Raw genomic sequence first — 21,881 nt, 5'->3', positions numbered from 1 at the left:
GCATATAGACATGGGGAGGAAATAAAAATATACAAATTGTATCACCAGCTTAATTAAAAAAATTTTTTAAGTTTAGTTATTTATTTTGAGAGAGAGAGAGAGAGAGTGCACAGAGAAGGTGCAGAGAGAGAGGGAGGGAGAGAATCCCAAGCAGGCTCTGTACTATCAGCACAGAGCCTGATGTGGGGCTCAAGCTCACAAACTGTGAGATCATGACCTGAGCCAAAACTAAGGGTTGGACATTTAACCAACTGAGCCACCCAGGAGTCCTTAATTTTCTCTTTAGTAGATTGGATGTCTGCATATGGAATGAAGACCCTAGAAAGCCCACACTATTCCCACAATTGCTTACTGGAAACAATGCTCATTCTATGCAACAAAACTAACTATTAATGAAGTTTATGTATCATTGGAGCAGATAATTTTACAAGGCGGTGTTCTTAAGGCTCCAGAATTAAGGATTTGACTGTGGGAGCAGGGAGTCTTGGGGGCAGGACACCCCAGATAACCTCACCCACATGCATTCCTCAAACAATGCTTTTCTGTATGTAAACAGAAAATAGAAAGGAGTATATGGTTTTTGTCTTTAGTATTAAATAGCTGCCTTTTCTTCAGTACGCTCTTAAATTTCTGCACAATGCACAGCCTTCAGCACCCCAAGGAGCATAAACAAAGGATATCAGGCAAGTTCACCTACTCCCACTTCACAGAACAATGCTTGTTGTTAACTAAGCAATTCCCAGGGCAAATTTATGATTTTTGAAGCCCAGAGTAAGTACTCAGGTTGGGTCCTTGGAATCTGAGGTCAGAAGCACGAGGTGCCCGCTCAGTCCCCAGGGCTTTCAGAAAACATGAAAATGTGACCTAAAGTTTGTGCTTGCATCTACGCCAAAGACTATTTAGGCACAGAGAGAAATTAAAGCACATTAAAGCCTCAAAACAGCTTATTGTTCATGCTCCAAGACCTAACCTTTTCTTTCTGATATGCTGCAATGCTTTTCTATATACATAATGTATCTGTATATAAAAAATATCTTGATAGAGAGGAACCTGGGTGGCTCAGTTGGTTAAGCGTCCGAATTTGGCTCAGGTCATGATGTCATGGTTAATGGGTTTGAGCCCCATGCTGGGCTCTGTGCTGACAGCTCAGAGCCTGGAGGCGGCTTTGGATTTTGTGTCTCCCTCTCTCTCTGCCCCTCCCCCACTTGCTTGCATGTGCGTGTGCATGCTGTCTCTCAAAAATAAACATCAAAAAAATTTTTTTTAATATCTTGATAGAGCAACAAATTATATAGATTTGAAAATTTGAAATTTGAAAATTTGAAAATTTGAAAATTAGGAAAATTTAGTCCATTTCCTAAACAGAATTATAACCTGCATCATTTTCCCGTATTCTTAGACCTTAGGTTATATCACAAGACAGAATTTATAATCAGTACTTAATTTATCCCAAAATATCTGTAACTATATGCATTTAAAGTGTAAATGCAAACAAGTGCACAAAAAGATTTCTTTCTTCCTGCCTTTTCAGGGAATATTTTGGCTACAGTTAAACCCCATATGACGCTTATTAACATGTATGTAATGGAACTTGAGGGAACAGTTTCTCCCCCTTATTGTCTGGCACAAGTATAAAAGTGAAATAGGTTACTGTCCCCATTTTTATGAGTATACTTATTATTAAGTCATTAAAATAATGAAATAATTAAATTTAATTAGTATTCTTTTATTCTTTAATAATCACCTATAAAATAATAGAATTGAGCCAGAAAAGAAAAAAAGAAAAAAATATATATACATGCAATATTTGCATAACTTGAAAGTCATTTGGAGGGGCGCCTGGGTGGCACAGTGGGGCGCCTGGGTGGCTCAGTTAGTTAAGCATCTGACTTCAGCTCAGGTCATGATCTAACGGTTTGTGGGTTCAAGCCCCGCGTTGGGCTCTGTGCTAACAGCTCAGAGCCTGGAGCCTGTTTCGGATTCTGTGTCTCCTCCTCTCTCTGCCCCTCCCCTGTTCATGCTCTGTCTCTCTCTGTCTCTCAATAATAAATAAGTGTTAAAAATTTTTTTTTAAGTCATTTGGAAATATCTGAAAGTGTGAGTTATTTATTCAATAGTATAATTGAACATATTATATATAAATTGAATATAGTATATTTGGGTATTTAGTACAATGTAAATACAGCCATGTGTGTCAGGCTGAGGGAAGCTGTTGATGGATCACTGAATTTGTTGGGTCCTTTCACATACCATGGACAATTCTAGTGCTAGACTGTTATTCTAATTGACTTTATGTGAATGCAACTGGCTAACCCAGTGTCTATGAAGAATTATTAAATATCTATGTTTTCAGGAAAACTATGTAGTACCAAATTTCCAGTGAGATTTTGATATTTAAAAGTCCCTTGGATAGACTTTAAAATAAACGGTGAAGTTTAAAAGGGGGAAAAAAAACACTGAAAAAAATTTATGAAGAAGAAAGACCAATACTATAAGCACAACATAGTCACACAAACATTCCCAACATCACTACTTTGAAACAGAGATTGGAAGCTTGCAAAAAGGCTGTTTTGAAAAAAAATAACAAGAAAGTTTGGAAGTTCTGGGTTAGATGAGAGAGTCTGATAAATCCACACTCTTCCATTCTGGCACAAATGGAAAAGAACATAAACGCCTACTCTAATGAGCTTCGACTGGTCTGTTAGCTAAGGAGGAAATGCCTTGCCTAACACTAACCAGTGGAGAATCATTGAAAAAGTAGAGATTAGTGAGAATAAAACAACAAAAAGAATAGCTCCCTACCCGTTGCCTCCCACTGAATGAACTTTTGACATATCAGCAAACTCTTCTTTCCTCTTGCTGCTGCTGGTATACTGCTCGCTGTACAGCTTTAGGGACATCTGCTCAACAGCATCTCTTTGTGCTTCCAGGTAGCATAGCTGAACCTCAGCCTGGAGAGAGAAACAAAGGGGAATTGCTGTTTTAATCCAGAAGGAATGCATTTCAAGTGAGGTGTAACAACTCAAAGAATGGGAATTGTTCACATCATTATACCGTTCCTTTTTGGGTTGGATTTAATGGGATCAGCTGGGCATATTACAGAATTATACTTTAGATCTGAATCTTATAAGTTCCTCCTTAAAATATGACTTGAATAAGTGAACTCTCAGAAGACTCAGTAAATATCACGAAATATCCCTGTGATCATAATACTGCATGATGAGATTTTACATAAAAATTCTGTGAAATTCCTTAATAATATTCTTCCTTATATTGCCACATATGTAACATTTATTTTTTAAAGATCTCCCTCAAACCCATACATTTTCATGGACATATATTCTGAACGTTTCTCATTATCTTCCCTGAGAAGAATAAAAGCCTAGTACAAATTCTAATGTATCTTCAATAATGAAAATAGACTTCCTTTGTTACTTTTTTGGGGGGTCCCCTGTATTATTACCTTAATTTTAAAACAGACAGAATCATGATTTTGCTTACATGTTGGTTTGAATTGTTAAATCTTTCATAGTTACTTGGGGCTTACTGTAGTAAAGAGAGGTAGTAAGTTCACCATGCTGTTTTCTATCAAACCAAGGCCAAAAGAATGCTGAATAATATTTGGCATGGAAATTTATTGAATAGATGCTTTATTTATTGCAGCTGTTATGATCCCTGTGGCTTTAGGGTTCCCCAGAACACCAGATGAGACCGGGAATGCGTGCCCATGGTAGAGGGGAGGGAGAAATGCTGACTTCATGTGCACTGTGCACCAAAGGAAATCTTATTTTCTTTTGGCGTACTTCACAAAATCCATCCATGTCTGTTAACATTTCTGATAAGCCTTAAAACTGCTACTTCTTTCTAATTTAATTACATATTGTGTTAAAAACAGTTCTGGGTCAGCTGTTGGGTAGTTGCCAGAATTCTGTAATGTTTAAGAAAAGCCAAGGCAGACACGAGGTCCTACTTTTTGTGAACCAATCAAGGCCTTTTGTCTGCTCTCTGGCTGTATAGACTTGACCACGGAAGAAAAACAAAACAAAACAACAATAACAACAACAACAACAACAACAACAACAAAAACAGTGTTACAAAGTGGCAGCTGCTTAAAACAGCAAATCAGGACTCTGTAAATGAAACGGGTAGTTTATGAAATGTAAGATCTCTGAAGTTCGTATGTTGTTGCTTTCTACAAGCAGCTAATTATGAACGCTCTAGACTATGGAGGAGGAACTTATAAAAATGCTAAAATTACTATATTTTGATCACTGAAATTTCAGAAATCAGTTAAAAGCTATAATCGATATAATGGTTCATGTGAATTTTTCTTGCCCAAACTAATTGGAAAGTAATAGTCAAAGAACTTAAAAACAATAATCCTCCCAAATGCCAACCCCTTTTATCCTTCCCCTCTTCCAAGCTGTAGGGATAATAAAGAGGTGTTCCCATACCATGTATTCTATTGGAAAACCCATTCAAATAATGTTTCTCCACCATTAGGTGCCAAGGGACATGTCTGATCCCTAGAGATTCTCATAAGTTTTTAAACATCCTAAGATAACAAGCCAGACCATCCTCATTCTGGATAATGATCTCACAAATGTGTGTCACTGGTCACAAAAAGAATCATCAAGAATGAAGTCAACTGAATGTAGACATCACTACTATAGAAAAATAACTGGAACTCATCCCTCAGAGACCCTAGGCCATTTCTGTGTACAAAGGAACACACCTCTCATATGACAGGGATACATGGAAAGGAGTTCAGAGAACAATGCGGAGAGCAACTCAAAGATAATTAGTCACCTTATGAAAATGATTGAAATGTTGTAATGTAAGACTTTTATTGCACAATATCTCACAGGCATTTGACATAGGAAACTTCCCTGCACTAACAAAGAGATGAATTAGATGGCCCAAGTCTTTCCTATCCATCTCTATTTCTCTCTCTGCTTTCAATGATTCATTCCTAAATGTGATGATAAAAATAGAACCAAAATAGCTCCTTCTGCTAAGGTTGAATGGCTGTGCCAGTCTAACTCTCTGCAGACTGGTTAAATTTTTCTCATAGTATATCTTAGTCCAAAGATAAATTTTTAGGAGGAAGATATGAAGAAAATATACTACTTTAAAAAACAGTAACACTGAATCTCTGATTAAAGGAATTTTATTTGTTAGCATTTATGATAATAGTGGATACTCTGTAAAATACTATATTTTACAAATGGTAGCTCAACTTGATTAAATAACATTACTGTTATGTTATCAACAGAATTTGGCAACTTACTCATTAAGGAAAATAAAGGAAAAAGAGGGTGCAAATACAGTGACAGATCAACTTGTTACTTCCTGGTTGCTGAAAAGCCTATGGTGCCATCAATTAAAGTAGGTGTAAAAAAACAGCAATATGGATGGATGAAACAGATGATCTGGATTTGAGTCTTTTGGTTTGAGGTAGTGGTGGAACACCCAAAAGGAGATGATCAGTAAACAAGTGGAAAAAATTAAGTCTGATATATAAACCTAGAAGCAATGGCTGACATTAGGAGAGGAAATGAGAATGCCATGGGAGAGAGTATATGATGACAGAAAAAAATATCAGTTCTCACTTATTCTACTCAAAGTCTGCATTACCCCTTAGCTGACCTAATGTGATGGATTCTCAATCACTCTCCTTCCTTCCTTCTCTACCATCACCAAATCTGTTTTACAGATGGTTCACTGATTGATTTCTGAATCAGAGCTGAGATCACTAGTTGTTGTTTCAGGGCTTAATTCTGGATTGCTTTTCTTTATTTATACTATTCTCCATGGCTTTCACTGAAATCTATATAGTAATGGCTCCTAATCTTTTCTGAGCTCCATATTATACATCCAAGCAAACACCTGACACTGCTCCTTGGATTTACTTTAGGCACAAGTATTCAAAACTGAATGCTTCATTCTCATCCTCACCACATACCCCCAAAACATTCTGCACTTATGTCCTTCCTTTCAAATAAATGGCACCGTGTGTTGCTCAGGTCAGAAAACTGAAAGTTGTCCTTAATTCCTCCCTTTACTCATTTCCCACAGCCATTTACTCTCTAAATTCCATTGATTCTTCTTCCAAAATGTCTCTCCAGTCTGTGTCCCCAATCTGCATTCCTGCTAGCCTAGTCCACGCCTTCATCACCTCTCCTCTGCAGTGCAACAGTTATCTTCTAACATTCATCTCTACTCACCCATTCCTGCCCCTCCAATCTTCCTTTATAGTGGCCTCAGTGGTTCTCATAAAAAAATAAACAAAACAAAACAAAACAAAACAAACAAAAACCCAAAAACAAACAAACAAACAAACAAACATCCCAAACTTCTATGCTCCAACACATTTGGTTCTTCAGATGTCATTTTCTAATTGTCTCTCTCATGATCCCCATGCCCTGTCATCTCTGTCTATTTTCAGTTCTTTAAACAACTCTTTCCAATCTCAGGGCCTTTGCACATATTGTTCTCTTTCTCTGGAACACTCTCTTACTAATGTCTTCTCATCCTTCACTTCTCAGTTGACATTTTATCTCTCGAAAGGCCTTCCCTGATCACCCTATCAAAGGTATATTCATTCTATTTTTTTTCTCCTTTGTAACAGTATTAATTTCTTTTACAGAATATATCACAATTTAAAAATTCTCATATTTACTTGTTTATACTCTGTCTCTGTCTCCAGATTCTAAGCTCCATAATGGAACTGGGTCTGTCTATCTCCTTTGTTATTTTGTACTCCCAGCACCTTGGCAGAATATGATAGGGGCTCAGTAAATAACTGTTGAATAAATGAATTATACATTCATCCATCTATCCACTTATTACTCATATGTACATTGAGCCTTCAACATGTGTCAGGAACTGCACCCGGGACTATGTGTACGACGAGGGAAAAACAGTCCCTTTGGAGAAGGAAAGAGCTATGCCAACAGATAGCCTCAAGTGTGCTGTGTAAAATGAATGTGGGGAGGATTGGAATTAAAAAAAAAACAAACAACTAATTGTCTGAAAATGAGGAATGGGCAGTAAAAGCCTAGGAGAGGTGTCATTTGAGCCAGATCTGGGAGGATGGGTATGATTTTGTCAGGTGAAGAAGCAGATAGATTCTTTATAGGCAGTGACTTGTTTGTTCAAAGGCCTAGAGTCATGAAAGGATATGGCATGTTCAGAGAGGGGGCTGGAGCTTTGGGGCATTTAGATGAAAAGTCTTACAGAGAAGAGGATGTCAGGTTAGAGAATTTGGATGCTATCCAACAACATGACAACAGAAGATGCCACTGTTTCTGTAATGGCCTTAATCTTCCTCCATCTCCCCTTTTCTCTCATAGCAAGGGAGTCATCTGATGGATTAGTCCAAATATGCTCATAAAGCACTTACCTCCTGATGTACTTTGAGAATACTGCATTGAGAAGGAATCAAGTTTCCATCAGGCCAGAAGGCCAGTGTCCCAAATAAATGCCTAAGAGATTCTAGTAACTTGTACCTCTAGTAAACCTTTAACATAATATGGACTGAGCTCCTCCCACCCCCAATTCATATGTTGGAGTCCTAACACCCAATATGACCATATTTGGAGATAGTCTTTAAGGAGGGAATTAAGATTAAATGAGGTCACAAGGGTGGGGCCCTAATCCAATAGGAATGGTGTCTTTATAAGAAGATGAAAAGTAGGGACAAAGAGAAAAGGCCATGTGAGGACACAGCGAGAAGATGGACGTCTCCAAGCTAAAGAGCGATGCCTTACAAGAAACCAAACCTGCCAACATCTTGATTTGGAATTTTTAGCTTCCACAACTGTGAGAAATACATTTCTGCTGTTTAAGCAACCAGTCTGTGGTATTTTGTTATTGCCACCCTAGCAGACTAATACACATAATAAAGTTAGAAACGCTGCCTTCCCATCTGAGGTTGAATATAATTCCTTTGCATTCCTTCGCTATTCCTAATAACACCTTTGTGCCTTTGTTTTATAAGCACCTAGAACCTAAGTCACAAGGGATACACCTCTTCAAATTTAGACTACACATTAATAACTTAATCAGAATATAAGGCACAGTGTGTTAAAATAGTTTACTTAAATTTGGCTTCATGTGTAGTGATCCAAATTCAATAATCTTCTTTTAGGGCCTGAATAATTACTCAACCATACAGTTCCCCTTGATACTGAATCGAATAACAATATAGCTAACCCATGATAAATTTGCGGGAAGGGTTAAATTTCTTAACAATCTTTTTTTTTCAATATATGAAATTTATTGTTAAATTGGTTTCCATACAACACCCAGGGCTCATCCCAAAAGGTGCCCTCCTCTACCCATCACCCACCCTCCCCTCCCTCCCACCCCCCATCAACCCTCAGTTTGTTCTCAGTTTTTAACAGTCTCTTATGCTTTGGCTCTCTCTCACTCTAACCTCCTTTTTTTTTTTTTCTTTCCCCTCCCCCATGGGTTTCTGTTAAGTTTCTCAGAATCCACATAAGAGTGAAAACATATGGTATCTGTCTTTCTCTGTATGGCTTATTTCACTTAGCATCACACACTCCAGTTCCATCCACGTTGCTACAAAGGGCCATATTTCATTCTTTCTCATTGCCATGTAGTACTCCATTGTGTCCTAACAATCTTTAATGATTAAACACATAATCACTTTTATAATTACATATAGACATATCCCTTTTCCTTGCCTTAAAAAGCACTGATTTAGTCAAGAAATATCAATTATTTCATCATTGCTGCATGTCCCAGCACCCTTTGCTGGGTTAAGTATCCTGAGAATGTTAAAATTAATTTCACTATTTCTTAACTCATGCTATTAGAAGTCTGCCCACTCATTCATACTGTATTTCATAGCTTCCCACCACAACTACCTGCCTTCTTACATCTGGGTCCACATCCTCTTCCTTCCCTCCTGTTTCTGTGGAAACAGTCCTTTTTCCTTTCTAAGTCTGGTCCCCTTCACCTGTGCACCAGATCTCCTCTTATCTACATAAAGATTGTCACCTCTGTGGTAAATCACCCTTCTTTCCTGCATAAAGTTTTTTTCTCTCTTCTGTATTATTCTCATCAGCACATCAGCCAGAAAAAAATGCTGTTGCTTTTCCCTGGCTGAGAAAAAAAAAAAAAAAAGAAAGAAAGAAAAGGAAAAATAATCCTTATATACCAATTGACACTAATCTATCCCCTGGCCAAAGCCCCATTTCTCTGTTCTCCATTATTGCAAAGTCACTTTTATACTATATAGATATACACTATCTATTCACTATGTCCAATTCCTCTCTTATTTTCTCTTGAACACACTCCAGTCAGGGTTTTGTCCACATTCCCCATGCCAACAGTTAGTCCTCAGTCCTCAACCTATACTGACCTGTTCCAGCAGGGCTAGTAGGCATGCTCTAGGGGCACTTGGCCTTATTTGCATGACAGCTCAGTCCCTAACCTCTCAGGTCTTTGCAAAAATGTCATCTTCTCATTCAGGTCTTCTCTGATCTCCTACTTAAAAATTCAACTTACACCCACCCCCCACATCCTTATACTCTTTCATATATATTTACCATATCTAGCCAAAATATGTTACTTATTTTGTATTGTCCATCTTCCTCCAGTGGATTAGAAGCCCCATGAGGGCAGGGACTTTGTCTATATGCTTGTTGCAGTACCAACAGCACCTAGCACAGCATAGGGTATATCACAGGTACTCTATAAAAATTGGCTGAATAAATTTTACTGAGTTTGAAAATCTGAAACAGTTTAAAATGTACAAAGAAATAAAATAGATTGTTTGAAGGCTGCAGCCTCAGCTTGATTTCTGAAACCGTTGGCATCATTCTCACTTAAAAAGGAGATTCTTTTCTTTCACAAAAGAAAATTATTGAAATATATAACTTACTTACTTTTCTCTAAGAAGAAAAGAAGAAAAGGAAAGCTTTAATTCAGGAATCACTTGATAATGTTTTATTCAGCTAACAGAGTGATCTTATACGTCATACACTATATTAGAAACTAATGACGGCAGTCACACACACATAGAATAAAAACTTGAGCTATTTTCTTCATGTGGTTATCTTCACAATGCGTTTCAAAACAAGTTTTAAGTCTTTAAGTCTTCTGGGTAGGAACTTGTTTTAGCTTAATAAAATCTGATTTCTCATTTTAAAGAAAAAGAGTATTTGAGCTTTTGGAGGAGACATTAACAATGTCATAGTTTGTTTTTGGAAGAGTCCACAGTTGCTCAGGAAGATCCTTTAATATAATGTGGGGGGGGTGGGGGTAAAAAAGAGAGAAGATAGTACTTTTTCTGGCAATAATTTTGTCATTTGGAAATATATTTCTACTTTTACTACACAGACTTTTTTAACCTTTGATGCAGTAAATGTAAGCACATGCCTTCTTCTCCTCCTTATATAAATATTTACTATGACTTCTCTTTTTCTTCCCCATTGTATCCCTCTCATGCAACTAGCCGAGACTGCCTCTTCTTCTGGAAGCACCTACAGGTCTCAAGACCCCACAGTCCTGACAAGGACTTCCAGGGTTTATTAGAATCTACACTGTAAATCTCCATAATTTTGTTTGGTAGAGCTCCCCATACTCACTCCAGGATTTAGAGTTGTCATTGTACAGTATTCCTGGGTTTTTTTCCCTCAAGATTCTAGTTATTTGGGGGCATTTTTGCTTTTGTTGTCATTGTAGGTGGTTCATAATTTCCTAAAATAACTCACCTCTGGAACTGAATTCAAAGTGCATCTCCTTTGAGGAGGGTTTGAGATGACAGTATAGAAGAATCCTGAACTCACCTTCTCCCATGAACACAACAAATATACAGCTACATATGGAACAATTCTATCTGAAAAGGACCTGAAAGGTAGCTGAACAGCACCTCCCCAGCAAAGAATAAACTGCAATGGAGAGATGGGTCCTAAAGCGTCTGGCCTCAAAAACCAATAGGACTTACTTCTAGGAAAACTATAGGGCTGTAGGGAATGTAAAATCTGCCCTTAAAGGGCTCATGCACAGACCCAGTAGCCTAGGGACCCTGCACAAAAGCACAGTTTAAAATGCACCTATCATAAATGAAGGACACTCATTTGTTAATATTAAAGTATCTACCAGAAAGTCAGGAGCCTGTTGGAATTCTCTCTCTGAGGACAAATGCACTGGTGGGAGCCATTTTTGCATTCTGCTTCTGTCTTGTTGGTGTTGGCCCCATGAGACATTTTCACATTACCTCCTAGCCTGCTAGCTCTGGTGGGAGTGCCTACATCTAGGAGTTGCAGCCATGCCCCACTATACCCTTGCTAGGTTGGCTGAACACACTGCCCCCACACACCACAGCCATAATCCCTCAGGCATCATAGCAGGACTACCTGAGTGCTCCCCCAACCCCGCATCTCCAAGCCTTACTCCCCTCCTCTCCACAGTAGCTGGTGGGAACATGCAACCCATACAGTGGATGTTCCTTGAACATCTGCCTCTGGTAGTCAGGGGGATTGTATTTCCGGTTCCCAAAGGTCTGAAACAATTGAGGAAATAGTCTTTGGCAGGCTACCACCCCCAGGGCACTGCACAAACACTAGACCATCACCTACAGCCATCATATAAAAAAGGCCTATTTTCTTGTCCTGGAGCTTCAGGCCTGAGGGGCAGGTTTTAGGTTTGCCCTACATCCAGAGGCAACAGAGTTGCCCCCCAGGGAATATGGGTGGAAAGATATAATATTTTCATCCTTCTTTGGCTTCACCACAGCTAGCTGATACCTCCCAGAAAGGTGCTTATACACACATCAAAAGCCACAATATTACAACTATTGTCCAATAGATACCTCCAGATCTCCTGATCTAGAAGTCAGCAGGGTTTATGATTGTAGACCCACAAGACTGTAGATATTTAAATACCTTAAAAGATGCTGTCTGAAGATCTGGTTTACAATTACCCTAAAACTAGGCACTGTCTTAGATCCCTCCATTTAGAACATTGAGAGCTTTAGGCACACCCTCAACAGCAGGGAACTATCAACAACAAATCAGGCTATTTAGACAATCACAAAGGTCTGAGAAACAACCAAAAGCTAGAGAGCAAGGTTGAACCATAAGTTCTATCACCTACATAAGGCCATTCCTTCAAGACTAGGCCAGGCAGCTGTTTCATCTAATAGATAGAAACAAACACAAAGAGTCAAGCAAAATGAAGAGAGACAAGAATGTGTTCCCAGTTAAAAAAACAAGACAAAAGCTCAGAAAAAGACCTTAATGAAATGGATATAAATAATCTACCTGATAAAGAGCTCAAAGTAATGGTCATAAAGATGTTTAATGAATTTAGAACTATGGATGAACACAGTAAGAACTTCAACAAAGAGATAGAAAACATAAGAAAGTAACAAACAGAACTCACAGAACTGAATAATACAATAGCTGAACTAAAAAATACACTAGACAAGTTCAACATCAGACTGGAAGAACTAGAAGAAAGGATCAGTGACTTGGAAGACAAGGCAGTGGTACTCATCCAAGGAGAACAGAAAAAAAAAATTTAAAGTGAAGATAGCTTAAGGGACCTGTGGGACACCAAACATCAAGAGAAAAGCATCTGCATTATAGATGGAAAAGAGAGAGAAAGAAAAAGTGGTAGAAAAGTTACTTGAAGGGGCGCCTGGGTGGCTCAGTCGGTTGAGCGCCGACTTCGGCTCAGGTCATGATCTCGTGGTCCGTGAGTTCGAGCCCCGCATCGGGCTCTGTGCTGACAGCTCAGAGCCCGGAGCCTGTTTCAGATTCTGTGTCTCCCTCTCTCTGACCCTCCCCCATTCATGCTCTGTCTCTCTCTGTCTCAAAAATAAATAAACATTAAAAAAAAAAAATTAAAAAAAAAAAAAAAAAAAGAAAAGTTACTTGAAGAAATAATGGTTGAAAACTTCCCTAACATAGAGAAGGAAATAGACATCCAAATCTGGGAAGCAGAGAGTTCCAAATAAAATGAACCAAAAATCTCCACACCAAGGCAGATTGAAATTAAAATGTCAAAAGTTAAAGAGAGAATACTTAAAAGCAACAGGAGAAAAACAATGGCTACATACAAAGGAGCCCCCATAAGGTTATCAGCTGATTTTTCAGCCAAAATGTTACAGGCCAGAAGGGAGTGGTATGATATGTTCAAACTGCTAAAAGGAAAAAACAAACAAACAAACAAACAAACAAGAAACAAAACAAAACGAAACAAAAAACTTCAAACCAAGAACACTCTACCTGGCAAGTTTATCATTCAGAACTGAAGGAAAAATTAGGAGTTTTTCTGATAAGCAAAATTAAAGGGGTTCATCACCACTAAACTGGCCTTACAAGTAATATTAAAGGGATTTCTTTAAAATGGAAAGAAAGGCACTAACTAGTAACAAGAAAACATGTGCATGTAAAACTCTGACTAGTAAATACATGTATATTGTAAAGGTAGTATATTAACCACATGTAAAGCTATAAGAAGGTTAAAACACAAAAGTAGTAAAATTAACTATAACCATAATAATTAGTTAAGGGATACACAAAATAAAAAATGTAAACTAGGACATCAAAAACAGAACATTGAGGAGGGGAGTAAAAATGCAGACTTTTCAGAATGTGCTCAAACTTAAGATGCTATCAACTTAAAATAGACTGTAATATACATAGGATGTTACATGTGAATCTTATGGTAACTACAAAGCAGAAATCTACACTAGATACACAAAAGATAAGGAGAAAAGAATCTAAATGTAACATTAAAGAAAATCACCAAACCACAATAGAAGAAAGGAACAGAGAGGAAGTACAAAATTAATAAACTGGTAATACATACATACTTGTTGATAATTATTTTAAATATCAGTGGACTAAATTTTCCAAACAAAAGGCACAGAGTGGATGAATGAATAAAAGAACGAGATTCATCTATATGTTGCATATAAGACACTCACTTCAGATCTAAGGATACAGACAGAAACTGAAGGAAGTGCTGAAAAAAAGATGTTCTATGCAAATAGAAATAAAAAGAAAGAAGGTGTTCAGGCTCTGCACTGACAGGGTGGAGCCTTCTTAGGATTCTGTCTCTCCTTCTGTCTGTCCTTACCCCGCTTATGTTCTCTCTCTCTCTTTCTCAAAATAAATAAACTTTTAAAAAAATTAAAAAAAGAAAGATGGTGCTGCTATACCTATATCAGAAAAAAAATTTTTAAAGCTAAGATTGTAATAAAAGGCAAATAAAGCCATTATATAATGATAAAGGGGTCAATCCAACAAGAGGATAAAACATTTGTTAATACTTATGCACCCAACATATGAGAACTTAAATATTAAGAAACCTAAGAAAGAAATTAACAACAATAAAACAATAGTTGAGGACTTTTAATACCACCTACATCAATGGATAGGTCATCCAGACAGAAAACCAATATGGAAACATCAGCCTTAAATGATACATTAGACCAGATGGACTTAATACATATATACAGAATACTCCATCTGAAATCCAAATGCAGAATACACATTCTTCTCTAATGCACAGGAACATTCTCCAAGATAGATCATATGTTAGCCCACAAAACAAGTCTCAACAAATTTAAGAAAACTGACATCATATCAAGCACCTTTTCTGACCACAACAGTATGAAAATAGAAATGCATTACAGGAAGAAATCTAGAAAAATCAAAATATGCACAGATTAAACAACATCCTACTGAAAAACTAATGGTTCAACAAAAACAACAACAACAAAAAAATCAAAGGAGAGTTCAAAAAACACCTGGTGACAAATGAAAATGGAAATACAACCATACCAAATTCTATGGGATGCAGCAAAAGCAATTTTAAGACAGAAGTTTATAACAGTACAGGCGTACCTCAATAAACAGGCAAAAAGAATCTCAAATAAACAATCTAACTCTATAACTAAAGGAACTAGAAAAAAGGAGAACAAGCAAAAATCAAAGCTAGCAGGAGGAAGCAATCTACAGATTCAGTGTAATCCCTATCAAAATTCCAATGGCATTTTTCACAGAACAAAAACAAATAATTGTGAAATCTGTATGGCACCACGAAAGAGCGCAAATAACCAAAGTAATCTGCAGAAAGAAAAACAAAGCTAGAGGTATCACATTCTCTGGTTTCAAACTATACAACAAAGATGTAGTAATCAAAACAGTATGATACTGCCATAAAAACAGGCAGATAATCAATGGGACAGAATAGAGATCCCAGATATAAACCCACATATATATGATCAGCTGGCTGTTGACAATAGAGGCAAGGACATACAATGGGGAAAAAACAATCTCTTTAATAAACTGGTGTTGGGAAAACTGTACAGCCACACGTAAAAGAGTGAAAGTAGACCACTATTTTATACCAATCACAAAAATTAATTCGAATGAATTAAAGATTTGAATGTAAGTCCTGAAACCATAAAACTCCCAGAGGAAAACATGTGGTAAACTCCTTGACATTGGTCTTAGCAATGTTTTGTTTTGTATTGTTTGGAATATGACTCCAAAGGTAAGGGAAATAAAAGCAAAAATTTAAAAATTGGACTACATCGAAATAAAAAGTTTCTGCATAACAAAGGAAACTATCAACAAAATTAAAAGGCAACCTACTGAATAGGAGAGGTTATTTGCAAATCACATATCCAATAAGGGGGTTATATCCAAAACAGATAAAGAGCTCATACAACTCAACAATAAAAGCAAAAAACCCAATTAAAAACTGGTCAGAGGATCTGAATAGACATTTTTCCAAAGAGGACACACAGACAGCCAAAAGGCATATGAAAATATGCTCAACATCACTGATTATTAAGGAAACGAAAATCAAAACCAGAATGAGACATCAGCTTACACCTTGTTGGACAAGATAAGAAACAAGTGTTGGAGGAGATGTGCGGAAAAGGGAAGCCTCATACACTGCTGGTGAAAATGTGAATTGGGGCAGCCATTATGGAAAACAGTATGGATATTTCTCAAAAAAATTAATAATAAAACTACCATATGATCCAGAAATTCTGCTTCTGGATATTTATCCAAATAATACAAAAACACTAATTCGAAAAGATATATGCACGCCTGTGTTCATTGTAGCTTTATTTACAGTAGCCAAGATATGAAAACAACCTAAGTGTTCATCAATAGATGAATGGATAATGATGATGTAGAATATATATATACATGGAATACTACTCACCCATAAAAATTAATGAAATCTTGCCTCTTGTGACAACACGGATAGACCTTGAGGGATTATGCAAGGGAATTAAGCCAGACAAAGACAAAAACCATATGATTTCACTTACATGTGGAATCTAAAGAACAAAACAAAACAAAACAAAACAAAAGCAAGCCCATAGGTAGAGAACAGATTGGTGGTTACCAGATGGGAAGGGGGCTTTGGGGTGGGTGAAGTGGATAAAGGGATGCAATTGTATGATGATGGATGGTCAGTAGACTTACAGTGGTGATCACTTTGTAGTGTATACAAATATCAAAGTATATCACTGCATGCCAGAAACCTATCTAGTGTTATACCAATTTTACCTCAATGACAAAAAAAGTTCATTTCCCCTGTGCAGAAATGAACTCTCTAAATATGTTTATTATTAGCTACATTCTGGCTAAGTACAAATAACATTTGGCATCACATTGGATCAGAATCTCACATTTTTAAGTCCTGTGTGCATGACTAAGTGGAATAGCAAAGCCTCCTTCTCCTACAGAGTTGGAGCAGAGAATCACAGGATTACGGAGCAACGTATTTTCTGTAGTAAAATTGATTAAGGGCCTTCATTTATTCATGTGACAAATATATCTTGCCAGTCTTAAGTGTAAGATATCGTGCAAGTTACAAATCTGGGTCAGACATGGTCCCTGCCTTCAGGAAACGTAGAACTTAGAATTACAGAAAAATTGTACTGCATAATAGGAGCTAAAATATTCATCCAAGGATAAAACTAATATTATACTTCAAAAATGTTGACAAAGAGACAGTAAGTTAGTTAGAATGTTCTTTTGAACATTATTCTTGGATAAGAGAGTTATAAAAGTATTTAAAAACATAAATATTTTTCCATTGTTAAGAATGAAATATACATCAAGTATTTAATAAGTGACTCAAAGCTACCTCAATATTATACTCAGAAAAGACTACTGTATATACTAATCTTTTACATTAGGATACAAAAACTCCTATGACCATACTGGCAGCTCCAGAAAACCAAGCCTTAGGTTCCCAAGGTTTATTTATATTTCATTCATGGATATATGGATAATCAAATCAGACAAAAGATAACTGATTTAAGTGAAAAATATTGTATTTATATCCTTCAAAAGTCATCTTTATTTCTATTGACTTGATGCTGTTTGTAAGCCATTAAAAACATTCATGATAATCTTTAGAAAATTCAATTTTAAAGCTATGTCTTTAATGATATTTGTTAAATGGTGAGCATTTAAACAAAGTGGACAAATTAACATGAATGCTAATTTCATTATTTATTCTGCATTTGTGTGTAAAGAAAAATGCCTTCCTCCTCCATTTTAATGATAGATGAGTTGTTTATTAAAAACAACACCACCACCTCCACCTAACAAATATAAAGAACAAATACATCACGCAACTGCATTTGTGGCACCCACCACCATCCTCCTCTTTATAATGCAAGTAGTTAAAATCATTAAAAATTCAGCATTTTATGTCATGAGCTACGGTGGGAAGGGAGTGTGATTACACTGTGTGGACTGGAGGGGATGATTAGAATTTCGATGTTTCTCCATTACTGTTTCCTTAGCAAATCTCTGCACAATGACACAGGCATCAAGTCTGTGTTTATATTCTATGGCTGCACCTTGTTCCCATCTTCCAAATTCCACTACAGCAAATCCTTATTTACTTTCTGGCAGAAACTAAAAATTAAAGATGTATAATGTGAAGATACAATCTTAGCTTCTCTTGCCCTGCAGGACTGGCAGTTCCTTCCCAAGTACAATTATGCTGGCAAATGCTGCTATTAACTCTATGGCTACAACATGCTCCCCAGTTCCTTTGAAATTCTATAAAATAGTTGTCCTTAGATGGTGATAGAGAGGAAGGAATGAAGCAGGAACAACAAGAATTACTTTACATACTAATAATAACAATTTAGTTATCAAAACAGAACTGAACAAGTGTGCCTTTATACTGTTCTTTTAAAAATTTAGCCTCCTAGGGTTCTAATAATCAGGGCCTATGGTTCAGGAATGCACGGTAGCACTCAGCTCAGTGCCTATATCCTCATTTCAAAGAGAATCATTCAAACCGACATCCACCCTGTCAAGAATCTCGACTTTGAGCTGCTAATGTAGAATAAAAATCAATATAAATTTTGATCATTTGATGAATATTTACTTCTTTCTTTAGTGTTTGGGGAGTTAGAATTGAAAAGTGCTGAATCAAGTCATTTTATTTTTTTGTGTTTGTGCCAACACCAATTTACTACCCTCCAGAAAGTTCCTGAACAAGACGTCTCAGGTGGCACGCATGTTGGTTTTTCCTGTCAATCATAACTGTATGTCAGTAGGGAACCATAATCATTTCCCTTTCATACTCTTAGTGTTCCAAAAAGGAATATTTTCATTACTTTCCTGGAAGAGGTAAACTTTCTCATTTAGACACACTATTGTAAGCCTGGGTGTCTCTTGTTTTTGGCATTCAGCTGAGCCTAAATTGATACAATCTATTAAAAGTTAAACACTTTATCTGAGGCTCCAAGGGTCGTGCACAATAAATAGAGTTTACGAATGGATTCTTCTATAAGCAACATTCAGCATCACCCCCAAGACAAAGAGCTTTTATAGAAACTTCCATCTTCGTCCATATGTTTTCTGAAAAATAGCAAAAAATATCAGCTGGCTGCTCTAATCAGCAGAATGACTTCACAATAAAAACTTTACAGTTTTTTTAATAAATGAAAAGAAAATGCACTACAGACAAGTGACTCTAAATGAATGTGGCAATTAAAACATGATTCTAGTGTAAGGCTAGTTCTAGGAGTAGAGCACATGCCACCATTTTTATTATTATTATTATATATATATATATATATATATATATATATATATATATGACTATTCTTACTTACTATTCTTACTATTCTTGCAGAATGTTTCCATAGTGATTTTTAGAAGAATGATCTTTCCCAATTTGAAAAAGGCTAAACTAATTGCAAGCACCAGAATGGTAAGCTATTATCATAAACACACACACACAGACACACACACACACACACACACACACACACACACACATTTGACATAATGGCAGAAGATTCAATACTAAGGAAACATTTTTGATGGCTCCTTATAAATTAAATAAAAATGGCAGCATCTGCCTCTCCCAAGGATGATATAGCCCTGGACAATCACTAGATATTATGTAGACAGATGTTTTAAATAAAATAAGTATTTAGATTGCTAGATACCTTGCTATATATGAAGGCAATTATAGGATGTCTTTGTTAAATTACATTTTTCATTTTTGTGAGGGGAAAAAGAATTGTCCTGGAAACAGTACCGACAGGAAATGATCCTATATCTAAAACAGCTGGAGACTGTAACTAATATAAATTTACTTGAAAATAAAAATGCTGTGTGTCTCTGGAGACATGCAGCAACGTGCCATAAAAACAGATGAGAATATAGAAGTATTTAAAAGGATGGAAAATAGCATTTAATCTGGATATTATATTGAGATGTGGTTCACTGATAAATGAGAAATAAAGATGAAAAAAAGAAAGAGAATCAGAAGAGTTGTTTTAAAACTTATAATATTTTATTTAAAACCATATTTATAGGGAATATGAAAATATTTTTCCAGAAAAACCCTCTGCTTTTCAATATATTGCTTATTAATCAATTTACTAAAGTTATAATAAAAATATAAAGGTGATAACAGTGTTTAGTTGGGAAATTCTAATGGAAGCCAAGAATACTCACTTCCTCTGTGTAAGACAACCCCAAATGTTGGATAAGAATACTCCATTAAATTTCAAAGCCATATGTAACAGCCTCCACACAAAAGCTCCCATTATCTTTGTCCATCCCCTGATCCCTACTTTGGTTAGCTATTGAATTAAAAAAGACTTCAATATATTAATTCATAGTAAATATTCACAGGCATTAACATCTTAACATGGTAGTTATCTCCAAGCTCATAAATTTCAATATTCTTCATTTAAACACTGAAATGCATAAATCTACAAGATAACTTTAGGAAAGACTGGATGAAAATCTACTTTCACAGTAGAGAGCCTGAAAAAGACACCCAAGTCTTGAATGTCCACCTCTTTCGTCTGTGCCTAAGACCTATCCTGGCCCTGTTCCTGGTGATCTGGGTATCAGGCAGGAGGAGGTCATGTGAAGCTGGAATTTCCTATGTGGCCCCAATTTGCATAGCCAGGGAAGATTGCAGAGCCTTAGAAGTTACCTTATGCATGTCAACCAAAAGGGAGACCCAATAGGAGGAAAGTGGGATGACAAGAATAGGGACAGGGAAGAGCAAATATAAAAAGCAAATAAGGATGAGTGTGAAGAATGGTTGTCACAATTGTGCCCACAGAACCCAAAATGAAATGTTCTTTAAAAAAATCTTGACTTCAATAATTCTTTTGTAGGCTGAAGTTTCAATACCCTCAAAAATGAAACTCTAGAACTCAAACTAAAACTCAAAACATATTTGCTATAGATTGAATATTTGTGCCCCCCCATTCATATGTTGAAACTTGATCCCCAATGTGATAGTATTAGGAGGTGGGGTCTCTGGTAGGTGATTAGGTCATGAGCCCTCATGAATGGGATTAGAACAGAACTCCCTTGCTCCTCTGCCATGTAAGGTCCCAGTGAACCAGCAAGTAGACTCTGAACAGACACTGAATGTACCAACATCTTGATCTTGGAACTCCCAGCCTTCAGAGCTATAAGAAATAAATGTCTCTTGTTTATAAGCCACCTGGTCTATGGTATTCTTTTAGAGAAACCCAAGCCAATTAAGACAATATACACTAATTATTTCCTCCTTTCTACAAGTTCCCCCAAATTAAGTAGCCACTGGTGCTATTTTCTGGTAGATCTGTCTCACAAACACACTTGCACGAAACTCTATAACAGTGATTCCTATACATTCATACCATCTTTATGACTACATGCATCCACCATCATCACTGCTGCTTAGAGTTCATAAAGGTTGGCTTGTTTTTGTTTTTCCTGAAAATGCCCACTAGTTCATTGCTATTATATCTGGAAGAGACTGGGAAGAAAAAAAAAATACATATTTTTTTTTCCTGTCCAGTGACTTGATTCCTCCTACCCATCAGGCATAGTGCTATTCTAAGTTAAGGACAGGTTAAAAAATTATATCCTCCTGCTTTTTCACCTCCTGCTTCCTCACCTTTGCTTACCCCAATTATATATTTTTCTGCTCTTTATTTTAGGACTAGAGTGAAAAACTGAATTATTGTTATCTCTTGAACCAAAAGACTAGTTATAGAGGATTCCTAAGCATTGCTCTGTCCACAGAAAATTTCCACAAATTTCTCCATTATTATCTTATGTTTCCATTATTCTGTATCCCTCCACCACCCATACTGACAACATAAGGGTAGATATTAGATACTATGCTCAAAATCTATTTAGAGGAAAGATCTGACCTGGGCCTCAACTTGTATATTGCAGACATATCTCCCCTTGAATACCAGAATCTTCAGGGGCCTGCCTGTCTAGTCTTCACTGTCCATCACCCCTCCTGAGCAGCTCTCATCCTTGTCCACTTATTCTAGCTATGCTAGGCTTCTTTCAATTCCTTGAATGAAC

General features: G+C 36.7%; 1 protein-coding gene across 14 annotated transcripts in view; it reads right to left on the bottom strand.

The window, feature by feature from the left end:
- Nucleotides 1-21,881, bottom strand: part of AKAP6 (A-kinase anchoring protein 6) — a 554,746-nt gene that overhangs the window by 141,365 nt on the left and 391,500 nt on the right. For all 14 annotated transcript variants that reach the window (XM_042942947.1, XM_042942939.1, XM_042942943.1 and 11 more), the window contains one exon: nucleotides 2,803-2,951. In XM_042942947.1, coding sequence (XP_042798881.1) covers nucleotides 2,803-2,951 — 149 coding nt within the window. The remainder of the gene's footprint in view (nucleotides 1-2,802; nucleotides 2,952-21,881) is intronic.

The sequence above is a fragment of the Panthera leo genome, chromosome B3 (genome assembly GCF_018350215.1).
Source record: "Panthera leo isolate Ple1 chromosome B3, P.leo_Ple1_pat1.1, whole genome shotgun sequence".
NCBI lineage: Eukaryota > Metazoa > Chordata > Mammalia > Carnivora > Felidae > Panthera > Panthera leo.
Note: the sequence above shows the minus strand (reverse complement) of the source record. Positions and strands in the feature narration are given on the sequence as shown.